The sequence below is a fragment of the Girardinichthys multiradiatus genome, chromosome 1, assembly GCF_021462225.1.
Source record: "Girardinichthys multiradiatus isolate DD_20200921_A chromosome 1, DD_fGirMul_XY1, whole genome shotgun sequence".
In the NCBI taxonomy this organism is placed as follows: Eukaryota; Metazoa; Chordata; class Actinopteri; order Cyprinodontiformes; family Goodeidae; genus Girardinichthys; species Girardinichthys multiradiatus.
Window position 1 is genome coordinate 42,153,036 of NC_061794.1, and position 27,926 is coordinate 42,180,961.

General features: G+C 39.2%; 1 protein-coding gene across 5 annotated transcripts in view; it reads left to right on the forward strand.

Annotated features, from left to right (window-relative positions):
• Window positions 1–6,168: 6,168 nt before the first annotated feature.
• plekhg5b (pleckstrin homology domain containing, family G (with RhoGef domain) member 5b) overlaps window positions 6,169–27,926 on the forward strand; it is a 98,989-nt gene continuing 77,231 nt past the window's right edge. Inside the window, exon 1 of one of the 5 annotated variants that reach the window (XM_047372504.1) lies at window positions 6,169–7,496. In XM_047372504.1, coding sequence (XP_047228460.1) covers window positions 7,415–7,496 — 82 coding nt within the window. In that variant the 5' untranslated portion in view covers window positions 6,169–7,414. Of the gene's footprint in view, window positions 7,497–20,800; window positions 21,453–27,926 lie in introns of those variants that run through there. The other 4 variants (XM_047372480.1, XM_047372498.1, XM_047372474.1 and 1 more) reach the window with 4 other exon arrangements.

The window sequence follows — 27,926 nt, forward strand, 5'->3', positions numbered from 1 at the left end:
AATTTTAACATAAAATGTGTAGGATTTAAATTAAACATAAAACAAGAAAAATCTAATTATTCTCGTTTGTTCCTAAAGGGGGCAGCAGATAATTAGGTTTTAAGTTTTTTGCTTTTAAACTGCAGCACATGCTAACTGACACAAGGCCTAAAGGGCAGAAACGCAACAAGAAACGCAGTCAAGACACCACTCTGAAATATTAATGCAGAATAGTGCTTTATGGTTGTTTTAGAGGCCAGTTGAGACTTTTATTTTTGTCATCTCAGAAAATAACCCTCCTTTCAGATGAAGCAGCCACTCATATAGCACAGAATTGCTAATGTAAGTGGTCTGTTTGAACAGCCCCATCTGCCCCCCTCGCTTCTCTTTGTTTACTGTTCAATGCTCCTTTATTGAGGATGAAAGAGCACAAATATATTTTGGAGGAGCCTTTGTTAGGCCCATATTTTTCACCCAAGACCTCATGCAACCCAGATTGAAAGCCAGGGGCAGAAGTGCCATTAAAAAACAAACAAATAGTTATAACAAATATTCATGTATTCAGTTTCCAAGCAAAGCTTGATCATTGTTTTGAGTTTTTCATATTCAAAATTAGGATGATCTTTAAATCCTAGTTATTATGTCAGGGATTAAAATTTGTCAATGTGACACAATTGCAGATGTTTTGATATACTCAAAGGTTTAAACATCAGTAAGACAGTCATTTTGTACTGCTTCTTCCATAGTGGGTCACGGGGAAGCTGGTGCCTATCTCCAGCAGTCTATGGGCAGGAGGCAGGGTACACCCTGGACAGGTCGCCAGTCCATTGCAGGGCAACACACAAACAACCACGCACACACTCATTCAAACACCTAAGGGCAATTTAGAAAAAAACAATTAATCAAACAGGCATGTCTTTGGACTGTGAGAGAAAGCCAGAGTACCCAGTGAGAACCCACACATGCACAGAGAGAACATGCAAACTCCATGCAGAAAGACCCCCAGCCAGGAGTTGAACCAAGGACCTTCTTGCTGCAAGACAACAGTGCTACCAACTGCGCCACTGTGCAGCCCAGGTTTAAACATCAACAAGAAAACAACATCATCATACTGATACAGTTCTATCAGAGGTTTACATTCAGTCATCATGGAGCACACATTAAATTGACCTTTTAATGATGCATTTGACACTTTATTTTTCCAGGTAGGAATGTTTATGTAACATACAAAAAAGGTTGTGATCAATCTGGAATCAGTTAGCTTTTTTTTAAAGAAATTCCAAAATAAGTGTAGATTTTTCTTTTGCTATACTTGCTCCATTGGACCAACCTATTGTGTTCAAGTTTTAATCATCTTCAGATGAAAGGAAATTATTTGGATGTTAAAAGCCACCTAGAGAAAATTTATGATCAGATGGGACAATTATTTAATTACAAGACTTAAGAACCAGCTGTCAAGCATCATGGTCAATGCATCTTTCGTTAGGCTATTTTACTGATGGTGGTACTGGTGCATTCAAAAGGAGTGTGGCGTAATGAAAGTGGAGGACCAGCTCCAAATTCTTAGCTTTACCTCAAATACATAGTCCTCGTGGCAAAACTGGTGTAACTGCTGGTACAGTGCCTTGCGAAAGTACTCGGCCCCCTTGAACTTTTCAACCTCTTGCCACATTTCAGGCTTCAAACATAAAGATATAAAATTAAAATTTTTTGTGAAGAATCAACAACAAGTGGGACACAATTGTGAAGTGGAATAACATTTATTGGATGTGTCAAACTTATTTAACAAATAAAAAACTGAAAAGTGGGGCGTGCAATATTATTCGGCCCCCTTGCGTTAATACTTTGTAGCGCCACCCTTTGCTGCAATTACAGCTGCAAGTCGCTTGGTGTATGTCTCTATCAGTTTTGCACATAAAGAGACGGAAATTCTTGCCCATTCTTCCTTGCAAAACAGCTGGAGCTCAGAGAGGTTGGATGGAGAGCGTTCGTGAACAGCAGTCTTCAGCTCTTTCCACAGATTCTCGATTGGATTCAGGTCTGGATTTGACTTGGCCATTCCAACACCTGGATACGTTTATTTGTGAACCATTCCATTGTAGATTTGTTGGAAGATAAATCTCCGTCCCAGTCTCAGGTTTCTTGCAGACTCCCAACAGGTTTTCTTCCAGAATGGTCCTGTATTTGGCCCCATCCATCTTCCCATCAATTTTAACCATCTTTCCTGTCCCTGCTGACGAAAAGCAGGCCCAAACCATGATGCTGCCACCACCATGTTTGACAGTGGGGATGGTGTGTTCAGGGCTGTGTTGCTTTTACACCAAACATATTGTTTTGCATTGTGGCCAAACAGTGTGATTTTGGTTTCATCTGACCAGAGCACCTTCTTCCACATGTTTGGTGTCTCCCAGGTGGCTTGTGGCAAACTTTAAACAAGACTTTTTATGGATATCTTTGAGAAATGGCTTTCTTCTTGTCACTCTTCCATAAAGGCCAGATTTGTGCAGTGTACGACTGATTGTTGTCGTATGGACAGACTCTCCCACCTCAGCTGTAGATCTCTGCAGTTCATCCAGAGTGATCATGGGCCTCTTGGCTGCATCTCTGATCAGTCTTCTCCTTGTTCGAGATGAAAGTTTAGAGGGATGGCTGGGTCTTGGTAGATTTGCAGTGGTCTGATACTCCTTCCATTTCAATATGATTGCTTGCACAGTGTTCCTTGGGATGTTTAAAGCTTGGGAAATTTTTTGTATCCAAATCTGGCTTTAAACGTCTCCACAACAGTATCTCAGATCTGCCTGGTGTGTTCCTTGGTCTTCATGATGTTCTCTGTGCTTTGAACAGAACCCTGAGACTATCACAGAGCAGGTGCATTTATACGGAGACTTGATTACACAAAGGTGGATTCTATTTATCATCATCAGTCATTTGGGACAACATTGGATCATTCAGAGATCCTCACTGAACCTCTGGAGTGAGTTTGCTGCACTGAAAGTAAAGGGACCAAATAATATTGCATGCCCCGCTTTTCAGTTTTTTATTTGTTAAAAAAGTTTGACACATCCAATAAATGTCATTCCACTTCACGATTGTGTCCCACTTGTTGTTGATTCTTTACAAAAAATTTTAATTTTATATCTTTATGTTTGAAGCTTGAAATGTGGCAAGAGGTTGAAAAGTTTAAGGGGGCCGAATACTTTCACAAGGCACTGTAGGTCGATTTGCTCGCACAGACCTTTTTTACTCCTTTGCTCTGGGACTAAGATCTTGTGATGGCCACTCCAAATCATTGCCTTTATTGTCCTAAAGCCACTTTGTAACTATGTATAGTATAAACCAACATCCCAGGCACTGAACACCTCACTGAGCATTTCTCAATCCAATGTCCAAATATGAAATGTGGTAGCATGGGCATGGCTATCCAGCCAAAATAGCAACACCAGCTAGGAGAGCATTAACCAGAGAAGCAGCCAAGAGGGGCCTGGTAACTTTGGAGGAGCTGAAGAGAGCCACACCTCAGGTGGGAGAACTTGTTGACAAGATATTTATTAATGAATCAGATTTGGCCTGTCGAAGGTTGGCAAGAAGAATGATAATGTTGAAAAAAAGTCTTGAGAAGGTGCTCTGGTCAGATAACAGCAACATTTAACTTTTTAGTCTAGCCAAGCACGGATTTAACAGAAAAAATATGGTTCTAAAAAAGAGAGACTTATGGACGATCTCTAGATAAAAGTCCCGAAGTCCTGTAGTCTGTTTTTCAATAATTAGCCACAATGCTCAAATTTTAATCTTGTCATTCCGCCATTGCTTTGTTTTCCAATGTACAGGTCCTTCTCAAAATATTAGCATATTGTGATAAAGTTCATTATTTTCCATAATGTCATGATGAAAATTTAACATTCATATATTTTAGATTCATTGCACACTAACTGAAATATTTCAGGTCTTTTATTGTCTTAATACGGATGATTTTGGCATACAGCTCATGAAAACCCAAAATTCCTATCTCACAAAATTAGCATATCATTAAAAAGGTCTCTAAACGAGCTATGAACCTAATCATCTGAATCAACGAGTTAACTCTAAACACCTGCAAAAGATTCCTGAGGCCTTTAAAACTCCCAGCCTGGTTCATCACTCAAAGCCCCAATCATGGGTAAGACTGCCGACCTGACTGCTGTCCAGAAGGCCACTATTGACACCCTCAAGCAAGAGGGTAAGACACAGAAAGAAATTTCTGAACAAATAGGCTGTTCCCAGAGTGCTGTATCAAGGCACCTCAGTGGGAAGTCTGTGGGAAGGAAAAAGTGTGGCAGAAAACACTGCACAATGAGAAGAGGTGACCGGACCCTGAGGAAGATTGTGGAGAAGGGCCAATTCCAGACCTTGGGGGACCTGCGGAAGCAGTGGACTGAGTCTGGAGTAGAAACATCCAGAGCTACCGTGCACAGGCGTGTGCAGGAAATGGGCTACAGGTGCCGCATTCCCCAGACCTGGGCTACAGAGAAGCAGCACTGGACTGTTGCTCAGTGGTACAAAGTACTTTTTTCGGATGAAAGCAAATTCTGCATGTCATTCGGAAATCAAGGTGCCAGAGTCTGGAGGAAGACTGGGGAGAAGGAAATGCCAAAATGCCAGAAATCCAGTGTCAAGTACCCACAGTCAGTGATGGTCTGGGGTGCCGTGTCAGCTGCATGGTGTTGGTCCACTGTGTTTTATCAAGGGCAGGGTCAATGCAGCTAGCTATCAGGAGATTTTGGAGCACTTCATGCTTCCATCTGCTGAAAAGCTTTATGGAGATGAAGATTTCATTTTTCAGCACGACCTGGCACCTGCTCACAGTGCCAAAACCACTGGTAAATGGTTTACTGACCATGGTATCACTGTGCTCAATTGGCCTGCCAACTCTCCTGACCTGAACCCCATAGAGAATCTGTGGGATATTGTGAAGAGAACGTTGAGAGACTCAAGACCCAACACTCTGGATGAGCTAAAGGCCGCTATCGAAGCATCCTGGGCCTCCATAAGACCTCAGCAGTGCCACAGGCTGATTGCCTCCATGCCACGCCGCATTGAAGCAGTCATTTCTGCCAAAGGATTCCCGACCAAGTATTGAGTGCATAACTGTACATGATTATTTGAAGGTTGACGTTTTTTGTATTAAAAACACTTTTCTTTTATTGGTCGGATGAAATATGCTAATTTTGTGAGATAGGAATTTTGGGTTTTCATGAGCTGTATGCCAAAATCATCCGTATTAAGACAATAAAAGATCTGAAATATTTCAGTTAGTGTGCAATGAATCTAAAATATATGAATGTAAAATTTTCATCATGACATTATGGAAAATAATGAACTTTATCACAATATGCTAATATTTTGAGAAGGACCTGTAGTGTTTCTCATGCACTTTTGGGTATATTCTGTTAAGGTTATGACCTGTACTTTCTTTTCTCCACTATTGTTGCTCTTCTTGTTCTATATTGTCCATAATTTTACTGTGATAAATACTTTTTTCCAAATGTCTTTTTTATGTTTTAATCCGTTCTGATGTAGCACGTCAGTAAGCTGTTTCATATTCTGTGATCCCACATGGTCCAGGAACCCAAAGAAAATGAACCACAGTCTGCAATCCACAATGTAATTAATTATATGTTGTAAAACTAATCATATTTTAGTAACAATGTCTGAAGCGGGTGATCTTCATTGTTTCAAAGACATTGGTACAGCAGCTGAGTCTGAATATTTCATACTTTATCTGCTTTTGTGTCCTCCAGCCAAGGCAGAGCTCATAAGATTAGTTAAGTTAGTTAAAGTTTAATGTCATATTAGCAACAATTGCCATATCATGGAAATACGTTGCGCTAAAAAAAGATAATTACAAATTTCAAAACACAATATAGCTAGATAAAGAAGTTAATATAAAAAATTACAGACAAGTTAAATACTAATTTTTAAATGAACACATGATAAAGAACCCAGGAATGTATGTGTTGGTACCAAAGTAAAATATGCTTCAGAGAAAGATTCATACAAAATCATCTTGTAAACAAAATTAACAAGATGGTCACTCTTGACCTAGTAATAAATAAAATGTGTAAACTTAGAATGATCAGACCAACCCTTGTACAGACTATTCAATTTAATACAATTCAAAAATACGAGAAATTAAATGTTGATCACGTCTAAATTTGAAAGCACAGTCTTGCAATGGGATGCATTTCATGCCGTTTGGTTTTGACACTCATGTTGCCCATTACTTGCAGACATACAATGTAAACACAGGGTTGAGATCTGAGGCTGGGATTGGACACATGACGAGTTCTGCTCAATTAGCTCACTGTCTGTTTTCTTATTCCCAGAAATCCCAACATGTCCTGGGATAAAGATTTTTATGCAACAGGCTTAGGTGTTCAAATGAATATTCCAAAGTTCAAGCTTTATCACAGGGGGACCCTCATTTGTCACTAGTTTCCACTGGAGGTCCTTGGATTCAACCAGGACTTCCAGCCAACAACAGAACATCTACATCAACTCCTCCTAATCTGTGGGTCGTTAAACTGCTCCAATTATCCATCCTGATAAGGCCCAAACGGGCTTTAGTTCATTTTAAACGTGTCTAAGAGAGAACCTGAAGTTCAGCAGTGTTTACCACATTTTGCCCCTTTTATATGTGATTATGAAATAAAGTATTTCCCACAGAGAACATAAGCACGGGATGTAACATGGCTGGATGTTCAGTGGGAATTAAAATGTAAAAGCTGAATGAAGCTCCTCTCTCAGTGCGGCAGCAGCAGCAAGAGTTGGCCGCTAGAGCGACAAAGGAGAGCGAGTCTTTTAGAGAAACCAGTCAGTCTGAATGAATGGAGCAGAGAAGATGGTCGATCGGAGTCCATTCCACTGAACAAAATACGGGTTCAGCCTCAGCTGTGTGCGGTGAAGTTGCTTCCTCGGAGCTGCGGCTTTAAAGGCCCTTTGGTGAAGATTTTTGCCCTCTTAATCCCATCATTCCCGTACAGACCGAGCTTCATTAGCAGGGGGTTTATTGTTTCCCCCCCCCCCTCTGCCAAGGTTGAGGAGATCTCTCTGCTTCTCTGCAACAGGTTATTAACCGCTGAGCCCAGCCTGCAGCCCCAACTTCCAGCGCTGGTTAGTTCAGGTAACTTTGCGCTGGTTTGTGCGGAACGATGCTTTTCTTTGCGGCGCTCTCCGCGATCTGAGCTGCATGCGGCATTGTGCTCCAAACCGAGTCGGCCCGATCTGATCTGGTCTGAACTGTACTACCAACCTGAGCGCCACCGATCCGTCTTTATGGGAGCAGAAGCGAAATGAAAATGGCCCCAACAATGAGACTGCCGAACAAACAGTAGATCTGATCTGTGTGCAGCTTCGGAACGCCGACAAAGACCCGAGAAGGAGGATTCTGCAAGGATTGATGGTACCGAACAAGTGGAGCATGAATTCGGTTCTGCACAAATCGCCTCCAAGGAGCTGGCTTGGGCTCAGATTAAGACTGAGTGAGTTACCACAAAATGTGTTGTGTGTGTTGGTGTACCAGTTTGACTCTGTGGGATCAGCATTTTAAAATCATGCTTACTTGTGTCAGTTACTTAAAACAGAGCAGCTCTCCAGACTGTGGTCCACCAGGTCTGTATCAGGGATTCCTCCGGGCCTTATGGTTCCCATATGACCAAGGCATTCCCAAACTCGGGACCGCAAGGTTTTCAGTTCAGTTTTGGCTATTTTTCATGTATAAATGCAAAAGTTCACTGAATCTACTGCAGACCATCTCTCGGCGTCATATTTTAAATACAGACCCTGCTGCACAGATGGATGGATGAATGAATAAGCAGATGGTTGGATTGATTGGCAGATTTAGGGATGGATGGATTTACAATCAGATGGATAGTCGAAACGACTAATGGGCGGATAGACAAACAACTGGGTGGACTAACAAATAGATGGATGGGTAAAATATCTAGACAAATTGACAGGAAACTAGAAACATAAACATTTTTCCTTTTAATGCTTATCCAGGAAAATGCAAAATACTAATTCCAAACTTTTCCTTGAACTTTGTACAGGAACTCTGAGGCATCAAAGCTTATTGCTGGATTTGGCACGCAACCTTAAGCAGTTATCCCAACTGAAGACAGACTTATTCTAAGTCAGAGGAGACAGTACAGTCTGCTCTGAAGTCCTGCTCTGGGACAACATTCAGATGATGGATATCCACTCTTATAAATCTACAGTCCAATCCCATTTACTGCAGTGTTTTTTTACTCCTCTGTTCTCTCCCAACTATAACTTAAATGTGTCCAGACTTCCCCTGCTGCCTGACTGCTGTTTTACATATTCAGGCAATAGGCACAAATACATAGTGTAGTTAGTCAAAACTGTTTAGTTGTGATTAATGAAGCATAAAAACTCAATGATAACTGAAGCCCTTTAAAAAAGGTTCAGAATCTATAAAACGATAAGAGAAAAAGTTTTTATCTCTTCTTCAAAGTGCTGTGCTCTGTCTGCTTGACGATACATGTTCATTTGTGATGCATGCAGTGCTGGCAGTTCATGGGTTCACGCAGTAAGTAAAGTAAGCACAGAGTTTAAAGTTTAGCTGCCTTAATTGGTTGAGTCTGGAACCCCTCGGTGTTCCAGGCCACCGGAGTCTTAAGCCTGTCTTAAACACACAGGTCTAATCTGGGACCAGATGTCTCGTCTCTGTTCTCCTCTGAAAAACAAGGAGCACAGGCAAGACATCTTAGCTCTGTATGCTGTGATTTGCTCTTAGGACAGTCAATGACTCCTAACCCTTTGCTTTATTAATGATGTTCTAATAGTTAAATTTCAATGAGCTTAATTGGGGAACGGTAAAGCTATGAAGGTTTAAGGTACTGGTTAGACTGCAGGTCTTTGAAAAGGTATGTCAACCAATTTGCTGTACAAATGTAATCTTTATCTCACAAGGTGTGCGACCAATATATTTTCTAAAAACGTTGCTCTTTTCAGATAAAATGCAGATTTTTTTTGTCTAATGTATGTTTTTAAGAATCATCCCTTTCAGCCAAACTTCCTAACCCTTGCTTCTGAGAGGGATTTCTTTTAGTTCACACCCCTTACACTTTTCTCATGGCAACCACACCCTTAAATATATATTTTTTGGTTTTATATGACGGCGGAGTAACTCAGAGTAGTGCGTAATTGTGAAGTCAAAAAGAATCGGAGAAGTGTGACATGCATTTGAATGCATTCCCCCTTGTTCTGACACATAAACAAAACCAAGTGCAACCACCTGCGTAAAATTTCATCTCAGGATAAAAGGAGTTACTTCTCTGAAGTCCTCAGAGACATTAGTGAACAAACGGCATCATGAAGACTGAAGGACACAGCTGATAGTTCAGGGATAACGTTGAAAGGAGGTTTAAAGCAGGGTTAGATTATGAAACAAAATCCCTGGCTTTGAACACCTCACTGAGCACAGTTGAATCTGTTGTCCAAATATGGAATGAGTATGGCCCAACCTCAAACCTATCAAGACATGGTTGTCAACGTAAAATAACAACCCTGGCAAGGAGAGCATTACCCAGAGAAGCAGTCAAGAGGTACATAGTATCTATGGAGGAGCTGAAAAGATCCATAGCTCAGGTGGGAGAATCTGTTGACAAGACATTTATTAGTGATTCATATCTGGCCTTTTGTTGAAGAGTGGCAAGTTTCTTATCTGACAAGAGCACCTTGAGTAGGTGCTCTTGTCAGATAATGACATTTTCAGCCTATAGCAACTTGCTATGTGTGGCAACCAACTCTGCAATTCACCCTTAACCCACCATCCCTACTGTATAACATTGTGGTGGCACCATTATGCTGTAGAGAGGCTTTTCATCAGCAGGGACATGGAAGTTGGTCAGGGATGATGGCTGGAGCTAAATCCGGGGCCGTTTTAGAAGAAAACATGTTAGAGGCAGCAGAAGACTTGAATCTGGGGTGGAGGTTCACCTTCCAGCAGGACAGCAACCTAAACATGAGGTACAATGGAGTGGTTGAGAAAAATAGTGTAATATTTTATACTATCTAGTTGATCTATCCCTAAAATCCTAATATAATACACTAAATCACATGCAGTTGTTATGTGACAAACTGAAAAAGTCCCAGTGGTTTGAATACTCCTGCCACGCACCAAGAAGGAAGTTTCCCTAAAGCCTTCTATCTGTGCCATTTAAGGATGACCTTACTGAGTTAACTGTAAGGATGAGGTCAGTTCTATACTTGGAAACAGCCCTTGGCAGAGCGTTTATTGCATTTTATACCCCAATCTTGATCTGTTTCTTAAAGGACCCAAATAGAAGCAGAGATTGGAATGGCTTTAATAATGGCAATAAGGTGGACAACTGCTGTGAGATGGACACTGTTAGATTATTCTCTAAATGGAGTTACGTGGGACTTAATCTTTATAGGCTCTCAATGAGAGAACATATGGAAAAGGGTTCAGTCTCTCTGCTGGATACTGGTATAACTTGGGTGTGTGTGCCACAGTATACATGTCTGTTGGATGTATTTTAGTGATTTTTAGCCTGGCAGCAGGCCTGTTGGAGTTCTAAACTTTGTTCTTTGGACCGTCTCTCCATTGTTGCATTGTGATTTCCTTTCGCTTTCCCCTCTTTGCATTTCTCTTCCTGATGCCATCCCAGGTCACAGTTTCTGTCTGTTTTTCTCCAGCTTTCATAAGTAAAGTTCTCAGTCTCATGCTTTGCTGCAGCATGTTCTAATATTTATTTCGCACGAAAACAATTGTTCTGTGAAAGCCACATTCTGCCCTCAGTCTCATTAACACCAATGGCCCAGGAGACTTATGTCTTTAATTTCTTGCTTCAAAACATCCAGAGTGCTTTGTATATCTCCAGTCAGAACTGGTCAGAACTGACTCAGTAGTGTTGGCCTCCACTTCTTGGTTGAGTGTAAAGCTCCACAGGCTATAATTAAGTTTATTCATGTGCTTTTTTTTTTTTGCCTGGCAGAGGTTTTCACTTTGTTCAGAGATGTTTGTCAAGAAAAAATAATTTTCCTTTTGGGGAAATGATGGAGTTTAAACCTGTTTTAATATTTGAAGATGTTCTAAAGTTGTATTTCTTTCACATCGGGGATTTTCACTTGAAGCTCTTCTGTCTTGACATTTTCATTCCAACTCATGGTCCTTAGTGTCTTCTTTTTGAAAACTGGAGTTTCATAGTAAGTTTGAAGTAGTCATTTAATCATCTTCCAATAACCGCACAGGAAATAAAATGGTTTAGATATTAAAGATGACTTTAGGTTGTTTTTGCTTCTTTTGAAAAAAAAAAAAAACATTGATGCTGTGAGCTGGTTTCAAATTGTAATTCTTTTCAAGTTAAAACTTAGTTAACACATTGGTAAAACTGAAAGCAGGGGTTGGTGGTTATAGTTTTAAGTCTGTGTTAATATGAGGAATTGGTGATGCATCTTTTAATATCCACATTATGAACATGAAGTGGGCAATTGTGGCTCGGTGGGAGGAGTGTTCATCTTGCAATCCGAATGTTGTAGGTTCGATTCCAGCTTCCTGCCATCAAATGCTGATGTGCTCTGCGGCAAGGCTCTTAATCCCGAGTTGCCGATTAAATCTAAAGATTTTATATTACACCACCTTTTCACTGACTTAGGTTCTAATCTTGGTTTGGACTAATTGCCTAACCTTAACAATGACTCCTGACTGGGTGGCACTATTTTAGGAAAACAAAAAATTACAATATTTTGTTGAATATAGTGTATTGATTTCAATTTACCAAAATTTTCCTTTGTGATCTTGTTTTTCCATGATCACCACGAGCCCAGCACTCTTCATGAGCTGTAGCATATTGTTCACCTAGATCTATATCAGTTGTAGGCATAAAATTGTGAAACTCCATCTTCTGGACTGATCTAGAATATATAGGTACACAGAGGACCAAATGTTGCAACCAAGTCACGTTGAAACTGCAGTGTCAATTGCGATTCAATATATTGTGCAGGTCTAAGCCTGATCAAACCAAAAGAACTCTGAAAGATCTAAAAGATCTCCTGCTAGAGGACATTGAGTCAAATAACCAAATTTCCTTACAGTACAGTATGACATCGAAATATTAATTTATCTGTTGTCAATGGGTGTGTGTCTAAATCTCCCGGCAGACCGCTCCTTTTTGTATTTGAAGAGTTTGGGTCTGAAATGACCAAAACTCCCAAGTTACAAGATGATGCCTAAGTGACGAGCACCTGTTGGTGCCACGTTGGTTTCAGGAATATGACGGAGAAGTCCTGTGTGTGTAGTTCTTGCTGCTGATCGCCAAACTGCATTCAACCAAAGTCTCCATTAGCAATTTCTGTTGCATCAGCTTTGGTTCAAGCTCATGAGCCTTTGCTCTGCAGACAGTGAGTTTGATTGAAATGGTTCTCTGCAACCAGATTTCTGAGCTAAGGGGCTTTACAGAACATAACCTTGCTTTTATCGGACTTATGTGTCTCTTTATCTGCGAAGCTGTGATCAACAGGTGAGTTTTTTTTAGTGGGTTGAGAGGAGTGTGTGTGTTTTTAAAGCTTTTATTTTAAAGGAAATAAATGTTCTGTTTGGGCCTAAAACAGAAATGAGCGACTATTTTGTTAAGAGATTTTATTAACCTACAAAAGACAAAATGAAGGTGGACATTCACTTTCTACAGGTCGTGCAAATCTAGAAGTATGTCTTTTGAAAAGGCTCTCGCTGCTAAGCACAGGTGAATATCATATTACATAGAAACAGGTGTTGTGGGATTTTCACACGTGACTGCAGTCTCAGTCAGTTTGCAGTCAGGGATGAAGTCATTGGTGTAAACGTCTCATAGCTGGAGGCTTATTCTTCAATCTCTCCTTTTACGCATGTTATCCTACCATCCGTCTCTCTTGCAGCCTTCTAGAACATTTGGCTGCCGGAGAAAAGAAGCTCAAGCTGTTCCTTGTCCCTTAACTTTGGCTCCTCTTAGCCTTATTCATAGAAGTTTGTGTAACTGTTGTTCACATTTAATGAGGCATAACTTTAAAGGTGTGTTTTTCTCTGGTTTGTATTTTGCTGCTTTTTGCACTTGTTTGTCTGACCTGTTTTTAATTTCCATACAAAGAGCAAACCGATGAAATAACTTTTTCCTCTGCTTAGATCTTGGATAATTCTATTTTCTATGCTTTTATATTTGCTTGATTTCAGTGTACTTGTTTTTAAAATCACAAAAGACGTCAGTCAGCAAAGCTGAAATAACTTGAGTCGATCAAAGAGTCTTCAGCCGTCTCATTGTGTTAAAGACCAACGGTGAGCTGCTTCTCTTTAAAGTAAGCAGTAGATGATTAAAGAGACTAAATTAAGGTCAACCACTCACACACACACTCTTTTTCTGAGGGGAAAAAAACAAACTGCAAGCGTTTATATTTGTGAATGTGTCCTTCCACACTTCTAACTTCCACCCTGGCTAAATGACTGTTTATGAACATTTCAGCCTTCCACCTGACAATAACTGTACTTTTAGCGAATAGGTGTTTTTGATTTCCATTGACTCTGTTATCGGCCTTTCAAAGGTAGAACCTCCACTGCAATTTCAGCCAGATTGTTTCAATTATGGGATTATTTCTGTCAACAAGTTGAGGAGTGGTTGTTAGTTCCTCTGAGCTGCTGGTTCAGGGATGGACTGTTAAATTATACAGAGCTTCATAGTGATTCTGTCAGAGAATGGTACCCATGACTCTGACTATAGATGGTTGATATGTCGGCTCTTTAGGTTTCATCGTAAAATGACTAAACAAAATGTACCTGTCGGGATTACTTTGCAATAATTTAAACATGATTTTAATACAAACTCACTTGGGAATTTAAGCTTTCTTGGCTTACTTCCTCAAAAGCATGGATACATTTTGTTTTTTTTTTGTTTTACCCATCTGTTGCATTTTCTTGGAGGGGCCACGCTGAAGCTAGCATCCAATTCAACGCTGACAATACCATAAAAAATTAAATGTGTCCTTTAGAAATGTCTTGTAATTTTGAGTTTTGTTGCACACAGATTCTCAAAAAGTTTTAAAATCAGACAAAGGAGAACTTGAGCTGTGTCAGAACAATGATAACCTAATTAACTATCTACCTACTGTTTAAAAAATGAACATTTCTTTTTTCACTGACATTTAATCAAACAAACTATTTCATGTTTCACAAAAGTTAGAATGAAAACAAAATCGTATTACTTTGTACATTGTAGATGCATAGTGAGGACTTCAAAACTATGGAGCAAAAGTATTTGGAATTATGTGGCCAAAAAAAAAGGTGAAATAACTCAAAACATGTTTATGAGCTTCGCGAAGTAGTCACCTGAAATGGTTTTCTGCCAGTCTTGAAGGAGCTCCCAGAGGTAGGAATAAAAATAAAGACAATCCATTGAATAAAAAGATGTGTCTGAACTTTTCACCGGTAGTGTATTTACTAAATGCCATAAGAATAAGAACAATACTTTGTTTTAACTCTATTTTGTTTTTTTTTTCGATTGTTTTCAAATTAACAATTAATTACATTTCCTTAATATTTGGTAGAATTGCCTTTTTAAACTGTATGAATTGGGTCAAACGTTTTATGTATTTTTCCACAAGCTTCTCCCAGTAGTTTGCTGGAATTGTGGCCCATTCCTCTTGAGATAACTGGTGTAACCGGTTCGTGCTTGCCGGCCTCCTTTCGATGGGGCTGAAATCATAGTCTTGTTATGGCCACTGCAAAAAAAGGTTTCAACCATGTATAAAACTTTCTTTTAATTACAGTTTATGAGGGTACTTTGTGGGAAATATGTGCTTAAAATCTTATGTTTTGTGGTATTTTTTGCAATAATTGTAGTGATGATAAAAATCATATTTAAAAGGATCAAAGTTTTTCAGCTATAAATCCATCAATGCATAGTCTGGAGCCCTCCAAACACTATTATAAGTCACATTAAAAGTGTGTGATTGTTGCTAAGAATTCAACAGTATTTTAGTTCAATATTTGAAATGTAAACATGTCCTGTAAAATAGTTCAAAAGCACAAAAAAGTCCAATTCACTTTTAGAGTTTGGAAACATTCATTACAGTTAATATTGTTTTTTATTTAATCAGGCAGGTTAGACTTGAAACAATTTATTGTTTTCAGCTGTGGCCTGGCAAAAGGCAGGGCCCAGTGTTTCTGTACAATAAGAAGCATAATAGAGATGACAAAATTCCAGTCAACAGGGTGCACCCAATCCAAAACATAGTAATACTGTCCACAGATTTCCTCTAATCCACCATTTGTGGCATAAATGGCACACCTGATAATTAAAAGTATGAATGTTGAAATAAAATGAATCAACATGGCAGAATAATATGTTGCAGCATTTGTCTGTTAGTCTCCGGAACTTGATCAGACAGTTGGACCTCTAATTTTCTGGTGAAGGGTTAACTTGTGTGATGGGCTCCTTTGCTAAATATAACCTCCAACCTTCACTCACATGGCCACGCTAAAGCCTTTAACTGCACTCTGTATGATGACACTGGGCCTCTTTCCCTGCAGCAAACACTCTCCAAAAGGCCCCATTTACAGCCCTGTCATATTGCACCCAATGTCACACTCATTTCTTAGCACACCATTAACACTTCAGTGAGCTGGAATTGGGGATCCAGTTTATTGATGCTTGACATACATTAATTATTTTTCACCCTGTTTTTGTCTTAAGTGCAATAATTTAGAGGTAGCATGGGCCTCAAATAATTGGAATATAACCTCATCAGGTCAAATAAAAATCTAAATGCTTATTAGAAAATCAATTCCTCTCATTTCTATGTAGGAAACAAAGAATCTTATGTAAAGGTAAAAAAAAAAACTCCTGATCTTCTCCTTTAAAATCCACCAGATAACTGCAATGTGATGAATGGTGTTGCAGTTGTTTGGGTCTTGCTGTCACTGAGAGTCTTTGAGCCTTGCTGTCTTCAGGCAGCCAGCAGACTAAATAAAACCACAAGTTGTTTGTTTTACAGTCTCTATAAAAAGTCTACACACTCTTGTTAAAGTTGTACATTGTTGTGATGTGGAAAAGAAGGCAAAGGTTTCCTTTAACACGACAGTCTTCACATGTGGAATCAGATCATTTAGAAAAAAAAATTTTTTAGAAAGAAGAAATTGTGAAGATGTTTTGTCTTGTAATTCCAGATGCAAAGTCCATTAACCAGCAGCTTTCAGCCAGTCAAAATAATTACAAAATAGTATGTTAGACATACACTGTTTTTTAAACCAGTAAAATTATAACAGTATGGCATATAGGCAATGAGGTTCAACAGGGCATCCCTCCAGAATTTATAAGGCTGGTCAGTGAAGCTGCCAGGAGGCCTAGGGCAACATTAAAGGAGCTGCAGGAATTTGTTTGCCACATGTGAAAACTGTCTACTGTATTCTTCATTCGTCTGGGCCTCAGGATGTCTAGACAAATCAAGGCTTTTCTCAGAAAGTTCATATCTAGACTTGGCTATATTTTGCTAAACTATTTTTATAGGGCTGTACAAATGGACCTAGATCAGAAGATGGTACAGGATACTGAAGTCACAAGACAAAACAAGATTTTGACAATATTTTGGGGAGAACTTAAAATCCATGATTATCTAGATGTGTCCATGTTTCCCAAAGAGATTAAAGGTTTACCAAATGAAAAACCTTTTAAACAGGGCTCCAAGGGCTATTTGGAAGCATGCTATTGCGATACTATTTGTAAATAGTGTATGACTACACCCACATTTTGCTGACTGTTCTCTATCTTTTCCTGCATTATAAGATCCCCACCACCACTGCAAACTTTAACACTTTGGCCACTAAGTTATGGACATTAAAGGTTGTCAAAGGCTATCAGCCAAAGTATCCTATTGACATGCAGAATTGGCATGCACGACAATTGAAATATCCTATTCTACAGAACACCACGACAAGTAATCCTTTTTGACTGAATGCATTGATATTACAGTAAAGATTGGGATTTGGTAAGCTTTGCAAATCTAGTTTAAAAGAAACTAATCAAGATAGTTTAAGTTTGATTAGACAATTATATTGTGGTATTTATCTCTGTTTACCACATGGCTACTTTGCTCTCCATCAACACCAAAAAACGTTTGGGAGTACCTGTCTCAAAGCAGTCCAGTCATGCTGAGCAGTCCCTCCCAGCTGCAGCCAGGGTCGCTCCTTTCCTTCGCCTCCACACTTCTAACTCATGTTCAAAACTTTGGACTTTCAGCATTAGGGTCAATCAATGTTACCTGTCTACTTTCAACAACATTTCTTTAAAAAGCTGACACAGATGAGCTAAAAAAGACTACATTATCACTTGAACCTTCAGGTTTTGGATTGAACTTTTGAGGTGATGCACACTTTAGTTAAAGTTTAGTAAAACATACTGGAAGCCTCATTAGGAGGAACTTGATACTTTTCTGCGATGTTGGCAGAGGAACAGAGCATCTGTGCAGGAGACAAAACATCAGCTGAGATTTGTTTACGAAGGGAGTTTTTTTTTTTCTAAGGAAGTTGAGCATGACTTCCAGGTTTTGAATACAAAAACTAATTGGCCATAAGAAATGAAGTTTAGCGTAGAGGTCGATGAAAGGGGATGGTTTACATGTAAGGTTTCAAAGATTGTGGTGTGGTAAAGAATCCTTTGCTGCAATTTGTTACATTCTGGTAAAGGAGGAATTCAATATTTAGGTATTGTTGTTTGTTTAATTCTATAAAACATAACCTTGGGCAGAACTAACTCCAAATGTAATCTCAAAATGCTGTACAAAGGAGCAATGGTGGCTCAGGTAGTAGGGGCTTTTCCTGTAACCCGTGGGCTGCTGGCTTGTTGTGTCCTTGCCTGCTGATGGGGGTCAGAGGGCCAGGTGGCCCGATTGTATGGCAACCTCACTTCTGTCATTCTGCCCCAGGGCAGCTGTGGCTACAATGTAGCCTACGGCTGTCAGTGTGTGAATGTGTGAATGAGTGGAAGGATGACCGATTGTAGTGTAAAGCGCTTTGGAGTCCTCAGACATAATAAAGTCCTATATAAGTGCAGTCATATAGTCGAAATCATTCCACTTAGAATGATTGTTAAAAGGTTAGTTAAGCAAACACAACAAACTGAAGAAAGTCATTGACTTTGCAGCAATTCTCCATCTTTAACAACCACGTGGTGACAGCTAAGAGGAACCACTCTCCTTTAACCGGAGGAATCCCCCTGCAGAATCAGACTGGGCATGAGTGGCTATCTGCCGTGACCAGCTGATGGTTAAGAAGAAATGACAGAGACACAAAAAGCAACAATACTTTCTATAGAGGGAAAAAAACAGGAGAGTGCACAAATTTAACAGGAGCGATAGGTGTGTCTTCGGGTCCATCCGTTGAAGTTATTCTGTTAATTACTGAAGCAGTGGCCAGCAGTGTTTCTATGGGGGTGGAAAAAAAACACAATATCGCCATCAATGGCTCTTCTTAGGAAAGAAATGTAGCTTAACACACACAAAAAAAAGAAGGTACATCTAAGCACTACTGAAGTGTATCTTCTATAAAACGGAAAAACAAATCAGAATCAGAATCAGCTTTATTGCCAAGTTCGTACATACAAACAAGGAATTTGCCTCCGGTACACTTTGCTCTTTTGTTCTGTTTTTGCATTACAGAATATACAAATTTACAATGTACAATATACACATATCTAATAAAAAAGGTGCAACATCTGTATGCTGTTGGTTTGCACTCTATTGAATGTTCATCAGAGAAACAGCCTGGGGGAAGAAACTGTCTCTGTGGCGGCTGGTTTTAGTAAACAGTGCTCTGTAGCGGCGGCCTGAAGGTAAAACTCTAAACAGTTTATGTGCAGGGTGTGTGGGGTCGGCAGAGATTTTGGCAGCTCTTTTCTTGACCCTAGACCTGTATAAGTCCTGGATGGAGGGAAGGTGAACACAAAGATAACAGTTGCAATAGGTTTTACATTGCCCCTTCACCACAAAATACAGAAACACTGGGCCAGGTGTACAGTCTATGGAAAAATACTCAGGGAGAACAGGTAATTTTAACACCAGTTGTAAATTATTTGTAAGACAGAATAGCAAGAGAAAATGGCAGCAAGTCCTTTAGCAGCTTAAGCCCATTGCAGCATAATGATAAAAATGCCTCAGGATTACCTTATCTACTTCAACTATTAGCTTTATTAAAAAGCTGAGTATTAAGCTTAGTCTTAAAAGTATCTGCCTTTTGGACAATAACTAGGAGCTGGTTCAACAAGAGCGTAGCGTTCTAGTCTAAGATCGGCTTCCCAAACCAAAGAAATTTACTTTATTGGTTGATCCAAATATTTAGCAAAACGTTGTTCATTGTTCCACCTAAAAGTTGTAATATATGTTTCTTGATAATGGTAGTATGCAGTTATTCTAGCAAGACATGACACTCCCAGCTGACAGGCTGGCACATTGGTTGACATCTTGTGAGTTTAACCCAAACTTAAGATGCATAAATAGAAGTAGCTCTGTAATAATCAGAGGAAAAGTAGATTTACTTAAACTCAGTTTCAGTGCTTTCACTGGACCTGATCATTGACAGAAAATGGAGCATGTTCCTGTTCAGATCTGTCAGTCTCTAACCTTCTGCTAAGAATATGTTTTTCAGTCCATATTCAAATGACGTATGTATGACACTTTTTACAAAAGTCTACATATTGTTTAAGGAAGATCTTATTAAACTGTCTTTCAATGTTGGTACTGCTGACAAAACAGGCTTGGTATGTTCTGCTCTTGATATTGCTCACAAAAGAGCCCCTTTATTAAAAACTGATCTTGTGAAGGAAGATAAAAGGCAGGCTGTCCGATTCCCCCTCGGCTTCCCGCTTTGTTTCTGTAGTAGGTGGAAATTGGCCCTTGTGTTTGCAGCCGCGTTCTCTTCCTGCACAACTGCTCTCTTCATTAAAAGGGAAGCAGCATGCTCAAAGCTGCTTCAAATTATTACCATATGTCTGCAAGGCCCGGAGCTGAGCAGCAAACCAGCTCTCATCCTACCCTCTAATTTCTTATCCCAAAATTGGACATGTGGGTCGCTATGTGTGACAACGTCCCTCCTTTCCCCCGGCCGGTGCAGAACATTCTCACAGTGTTTCTTTTCCAGTTTTAGACGCATAATAGCAGTGCTTGAACATTTTAGCAACACTGGTGGAAAATATTATGTCTTGACTAGAAATACCTCTGCATGTTGCTTCAACCCTTTCGCTATTCTTCAGAGATATCAGGGAAGTGGAGGTCATTGTCTCAGTTGAGTATAACTAGACTTCAGTGGCTCATTCTCATATCCAAGAAAGCCAATGTGTTCATTGTACAACCACAGAAATGACTGAGCACCCTCTGCACAGAGCTGGAGCATTCATGGAAGGAAATAAATCTTTCAAGACCCATAAAGGGCAAGGGCACTAATCAATGCAGAAAAATGTCAGCCGTTTACAGTTTGAGCAAACCATAAAAAAGTCCCCTCTGGATGTAGGAGGGTGCTCAAAAAGAGATCTTTGTGTCACCCGGTCCAAAAGCTATTGGCCCAGATTGCCCATCCCAGCATGCAACTCACCTCAGCATGAATACAACACTTGTCCAATGTAGTGGGCAGACAGCCCCCCCTCGTTGCGAGGAGATCCTACACATGAGCTGCTCGGCACCCACAAGAGTTTTGAGCAGTTTGAGAAAACTTGACCATGGATGTTATCAAAGCTCGAGGAAGGCAGCAGGAAAGGAACTGTTGCTTACTCCTGGAGATAGGATTGCTACACCTTTTAGCAGCTGGACATCCGTAATTTTAGTCAGGAACAGTCTGCTTAAGTGGATTAAAAGAGGACAGCAGTTGGTGCTTGACAGCACCCGGTGGGTGGCTTTCAGTGGATGATTAGTGGAAAACCTAGAAAGATCTACAGGATCAACAGGAAGAGGGCTTGGAACAGAAGGTCCAAAGATGTGTATTAGTCATTGCTTTGTAGACTGAAGAAGGTGATTCTAGGTTTAGAATCAATGCTCCTATGCCCCAGAGATCTAATGGATTGTACTTCAAGGGAATTAATGGTGCTTGCATGAACATACTGGCAAATGGTAGCATTTAAAGTTGGGCTGCTGCAAGGTTTGGTTTTCAAAGATACTGCAACGGTTTAATGTAAAATGTTTGGTTTTCCTTTTTGTTTAAGTGAAGATGAGATGGTAGTTTATAATACATTTCCGGTTTAGTACAGGTGAAACTCAGTTTTAAAGTAATGTTTTTAACACACACCTCATAGTCATTACTATATAAAACAACCACTCCTTGAAGATGTTTCTGTACTGGAAGAAGCGGGGTGAATATGAGCTGGAAGCTTTGATGCCTCCCATCACTCCAATGACAATGGAGCGCTATTCATGGTCATCATCACTGGATGACATCCATGATCTGTCTGGTAAGCTAACTTTTTAAATGGGCGGATCAAGTTCAAGTCCTCAGACTTTTTGTGTATCTTGAAATGGGAATCTGTATCATGGATGCTGCATTAGCAGGTGGGTTTAGGAGACAGAACCTATGTTAAATGTTAGAGTTAAATATTTGGATAAACATGGCTTTGAGATTTTCCAGAATTGAACACTTCCTGCTTTTTTTATTTACATTTTGTTTAAAACTGATATGTGAAAAATATTTAAATGGAAAAAGCTTTATTGGCATCACAATAATCAAACTCTTCTTAATTTTGCTGACGAGGTTTTTGTATGTTTCCACTGGTATTTTGAAGAGTTCTCTTTGGTGATGAGCTCCAAGTCTTTGAGGCTGGAATGCTTCTTTGCCATCGTCCTAATTTTTTGGTTCCTCCAGAGATTCTTTATTAGATTCAAGCAAGAGTCTGGCTGGGCCACCGCAAAACAATACTACTATTTCTGGTAAGAAGAAAGATGGTGGGAAAATCTGAATAAATGACATCCTAATTTGCCAGGGGTATAATTACATAATAGGCTTAGCTGTAAATGGTACAATATTTGTATGGAAAGAGAGCAGAAATTGAGATTAGATGTTAAGGTTGTAGTTGGTGAGGAACCTACAAATTTCCTAGTTGGAATACCAACTTCAGGGGGTGCTTCAGTTTTTATTCTTTTTCACAGTTTGGACCTTAGAAATGGAGAAACTCAGATGTTCAAATGCAACATGACATATGAAGACATGATATGCATTACTTCACATTGTAATGCACTCATTTTCTTCTAATCACATTATCTGCTATTCTTGAAACCTTAACTCGGATATCACCAGGTTATTAAAAGTTATTTTTTCCTCATTGCTTCATTCTTTAGTAGGATGGACTCACTAAAGTGACATGACAACCGGCTCATATAAGGTAGGAGTGAGATTTTGAATGAGAGAGCCAACACACATGAAATGTTGAAATATTTACCAGTGAAGAAGTCCATGGCTGAAGTTAAAAGGCTTCCTCGTCTCCTCTCACAGACGTTTTTGATGTGGTTCAGGGGCACTCTCTTCCACTGTGCTGCCCAATTCATGCCATTAGTGAAAGGGAAATTATATTTAAAAAAAAAGGTTGGGCAAGAATGTCCTTCATCCTGTTTTTTCTGCCAGCGAACCTTTTGGTGTTCCAGCTACTGTTTTGCAGAAATCAAAAAGAGGAATTCCATGTTTTAAACTGTAAACTATCAAACCTCATGTTTTACCATTTCTATTGACTTATTAAATACATTTAATATGTAGTTTTAGCCTTTTTTTTAAAGCCTCTCTAAGTGTAATTTTGTCTTAAAAGCATATAGATCTTATAGCTACTCGATCATGCAAAAACATGCATAATAATTAAAAATAATCATGATTAAAATGCTAATAATGGAAATCTTGATTGTTTAAATTTGAAAAAAAAATGTTTATTACATTTGGGCTGCTCTGTGGCACAGTTGATAGCACTGTTGCCTTGCAGCAAGAAGGTCCTGAGTTCAAGTCCCTCTTTCTGCGTGGAGTTTGCATGTTCTGCCCGTGCATGTGTGGGTTCTCTCCGGGTACTCCGGCTCTCTCCCACCATCCAACATGTGTGTGAGGTTAATTGGTCTCTCTAAATTGTCCTGAGGTGTGTGAATGAGTGTGTGCTTGGTTGTTTGTGTGTTGCCCTGCGATGGACTGGCGACCTGTCCAGGTTTTACCCCGCCTCCTGCCCATAGACTACTGGAGATGGGCATCAGCTCCCCTGATGCAATCCTGATATTTCTAAACAAGATCTTACAACGCATATGTCTTAAGCTCACTAAAGAGGTGGAAGCACAAATCAGTCGGAAGAGGTTACAAAATGGGAACATGGTTGCAAAGCGGAATGTGCAACAACAACAATTTATTTCCATCTTAAATTGTGTTTGTGATCATTTGCAGCCATATTTGGAATTGAGGTATGCCCAGCTGTAATAGCTTCTTAATCCAGAGGGAAAATCTCTCTTTTTTCTTGTATGTTGGGTCTTATTTTGCAATCAACTTGCTTGCTATATAATGCAATGTTTCACCAAGGCTTTTTTGCATAGGCTTTATGACAACCTCATGAGATATGTACAGTAATAGTGCTACATTGCGTTGGTTTTAAGGGAACTGTTGTACAGTGCTTTAAGTCTTTTATAACCAAAAGGAGCTTCTCAGTCCACGTAGACAGATTTTCTTTAAGAGTACCACCCACTGCTTTTATGTGGAGTCCCTCAAGGGTCTATTCTATTGTTCTTATTACATTTGTTGTGTTATGGTTTATTTTTTTTATAAATACAAGATTCTCTCCCACAATTTTGTAAATTAAATCCAAATGTGTCTGCCCTCTAATAGAAAATCTAACAAATCTTTACATGGGCTGCGATAGATAAATTTCAAATTTCTGCATTTTAACAGTTTATAAAGCAGAATATATGGTATTTGAGAGATTAGACTTTTGCCATAGCCTTTTTGAGCCCTTCACTTCCTACAGTCAGCTTTTTGTTGCAAATCTTGTTATAGTTATCAACACCTTCCTGAGGTTTACTGAGGAAATCTGTTCAGTTGTCAAAACTAGCTTTTCTTCAGTTACAACCTTACTTTTGTCTTAAAGATTGTTATTCATGATTCATCAAGAGTTATTCATGATTTTATATAAATTTTTAAATGATAGTAATTCCCTTTTTGTGTGCCATAGACTGGTCAGCTTCATTGCTCCAGGTGGAGTAATAAACTGCCTCTTCTTTCGTTTCATTGTTTGTAAGTTTTATTGTTCGTTTTTACTGGTATGAGACTGTTTAATTGTGTTTGCTGTGCAGCACTTTGATTGCATGAAGCAGGAATATAAACCACTCTACCTTATGACAAAATCCATATTTTAAGCATATCATTTGGAATTTACTGAGCCATATTTTGTTTTCCACAAACTAATCTTCTTTCCTGCATCCTGCTACGTTAACCAGTGAGGCCTAATTGTAACCAGAATAAAAGCACATGTTTCTCAACTCATTTTTACCCAAGGAAGAGTAGAACACATTATTTTGTTTGAGGTTTGGTACTCATAAACCACATAAAAATACCAAACTGTCTGAAAAGGCCAAACTAATATATAATGTTCTTTTTATATGTGACCAATTACTGTACTTTCTGACATAATTATGCTCAGAAATTCAAACAATGCATTAAGCCTCATGATCCCTCTTAAATATGGAGAGGGGTTCTTAAGGTCTCGGCTAATACATGACCTCAGGGTGGGAGTCATGTTGTCCCTCAGATATGGAGGGAGATGGAAAGGCAGAAGAATCCTGCATTTTCACATTGTCATTACACCAATTCAAAATGAGTGAGCAGAGTAATTCAGATATTTGTTTTCCTTTCCTACTTGTAAACTGTAAATCGTTTAGTGCTCCTCCACCCTTCTTTGGAAGCGTTTGCACTTGTTGTTCTGTGGTTTTCAGCTTTAAACGTGGCGACCCCAGGCTTTCTCAAATGTGGTGGACGAGGGAGAAGGATGGAAGGAATGAGTAGAATAGTGGGTGATGCACATATGTGTTTTCACCACTCTGGGGTTGCAACAGCATTTAGTTAAAAGGGTGTGTTCTGCTCCTGCTGCCACTGAACGCTGAGCATTAGAAACAGCTGTGTTCAGCTTGGATTCCTCCACCTGTAGATGAATATGGTCCGGGGTTCGGTCCTTACCGTCAATGACTTAATCGTCCTAATAACAGTTTCATGATGGGATGCAGCCTGTGCAGAAAATCAAGCTGTCACTACTAAATATTCCTCAGTGAACTGTTAGTCATTTTATAAGGAAGGGGAAGCGATTGGGAACGACAGCAGCTCAGTCACAAAGTGATAGGCCTCAAAAATACCTATGGGGTCAGTAGATGCTGAGGCACATACTCAAAGAGGTCACCAACTTTCCACCAACAGATACAGACCTCCGAACATCAGATTAACTCAGGAATCAACATACGTTTTTAATGTGTTTGTTGAATCACGATGAAGATCAATTTCAAGATTATTTGGAAATACTTAAAGCAATATTTTGATTTAAAAAGGTACCTGTATGTATATGTATGGAAATTACTTGTGGTCATAACCACATTTGAAAGATTTAGAGTTGATTGGGGAAGCAAATAATATTGATAGATTTTTATGCATTTTCCTTGATTTTTGCCATGTTGCCGTCATACTGCCCAGCCTTTTTTGTCTGTCCGTGGTGATGTGTTTGTTTCTACCTACCTGCCTCCCATCTGGACCAATCTTTTCACAAATATCTCATCACAGGGAGGTGTGTGTTGCTTTATGTTGAGGGGCGGGGGTATGCTGGACTCATAAAAACATTGTGTGAAAAAAAGAAGAGTTAAGCCCTAACAAAGGCACTCATAAGCTCAGCTCTTCTCTTGGTGAAACAACGAGACCTCACTTAACTAAAGTCAGAGCCGCGCATTCTTAACATTCCTAGGAAAAAAGGCTTAAATCTAAATATGTTCAGTTTCAGCCTCTTCTCGTTAACATGGAGTTATGAAGTTAAGAGTTCAGGGAATGAGGGAGAGGTTTTGTTTTGGCAATATTTGGACTGAGTCTTAACCCAGAGGTGTGTAATTTATTAGCCTGCGTTGGCCCAGTCATACATTATACTTGTAACCAGTGTACCAATAAAGACTAACAGGAATAATGTTCAGTGTCAGCAAGGTTTTGTGGGGGGTTAACCACCAATAAAAGCCAATCTGGCTGGATTAAACAGTCTGCTCCTCTATGCTAATGTAATCCGCTATTGATAAGTAGCTTACTGCCTTATAACATGTAGTAGCTCCCCCTTATAACATGAAATGATCGTATTGTTTACAGCTAGTGCAGATGGTGGATGTAACAACCCTTTTTCAACAGCCCAATGTTGTTTTAGAGTGCAATTATTTGTTGGTTAGAGTTTTTTAGTTTTGGTTCTGTAAACCATTGTTGAATATGCCATATGTGTTGTAAGGGTATAGGTGCACAATGGAGGAATAATAATTGTAATAGTAAAAATAATAATCGCAATAGCAATATAAATAGTAATAATAATAATAATGATAATTAATAAATAAAATTAATGAAAAAAATAAAATAACAGTTGAAAAAAAATTTCTTACACTTCTTTCTATACCGATCTGAGTAATTTTAAGACTAGGCATTCGCCGAGTCCCAATCCAACACTGCCTTCACTAGAGGCCTTTATTTTTCTTCTCTTTCTGATAGTAGGCAGACAGGAAATGGGGTGGAAAGAGATGGAAGACATGCGGCACACGTCACCCGGTAAAGACTCAAAACAGAAACCATTTAGTTGGTTTACAAGCTGCTATAATACTCTGACAACGCGTAACCGAAGATTAAAGATCTTTTTATAAATAAAGATATATCTAACTTGACACATACAACTTCGGTCTACAACAACCTCCTGTCACTTTGCTGATATGCTAAGCTAACATTAGAGTGCTTCTTCTCTGTTTTGATACGACTTACTTATAATTTGGTAATTAACATTTTTCAGTTAGTTGTGGTTAGTAGTTTTACTTCTTTGTGAAGTTGCTGCTTTTCTTCTTTTTTTTAATGTCTTTAAAATCCAGTGCAGTGTCTCAGCATCTTTCCCAAACCGGGGATCAAGACTCAAGTCTGAGACTTGGACCTGAGTTACACCTAAGTGGCAAAAAACAAAAAGACACTTTACTTAAAATCAAGCTAAAAAGACTCTAGACTCAGAATTAATATTTACCTTGGTCTACTGTTTACACTTTAGACATGACAACAAAGGTTTTGAATTTAGAACATGACTTTCTAATAACCCCGCAAATTATTTGACTCAGAGGAAGAAAAAAATCCACCAAACCCTACCTAGTGCAACATGTAGTAAAGAGGTAGACATATCCAACATTAGGATTAACAGATGTTAATGATGATAATCATTTAAAAACCACAATGGTTCTTCAAAATAAGAGCACTTCTTGTTTGATACATTGAGAAATATGACATTGACAGGTATTACTTTTCTCTTTTTTACTCAACATTAAATGTATATTACACCTAATAAATTTTTTAAAATAGTTTATAGAACTTCATATTAGTTTTTCACTTGATGAATTATTATTTGTATTATTATTAGTTGTTAAATGGTAAATGGACCGAATTTATATAGCGCTTTTCCAGTCATACAGACCGCTCAAAGCGCTTTACACTAGCGCCACATTCACCCAATCGCACTCACTAACGCTTACACATTCATACACCGATACGCAGATCGGTAGGCAACTTGAGGTTAAGTGCCTTGCCCAGGGGCACATCGACATATGGCAGGAGGAAGCTGGAATCAAACCCACAACCTTCTGATTGCAAGACAACTACTCTTCCTACTGAGCCACAGTCGCCATTGAATTAGGCTACATGATAAAACTGTACAGGATTT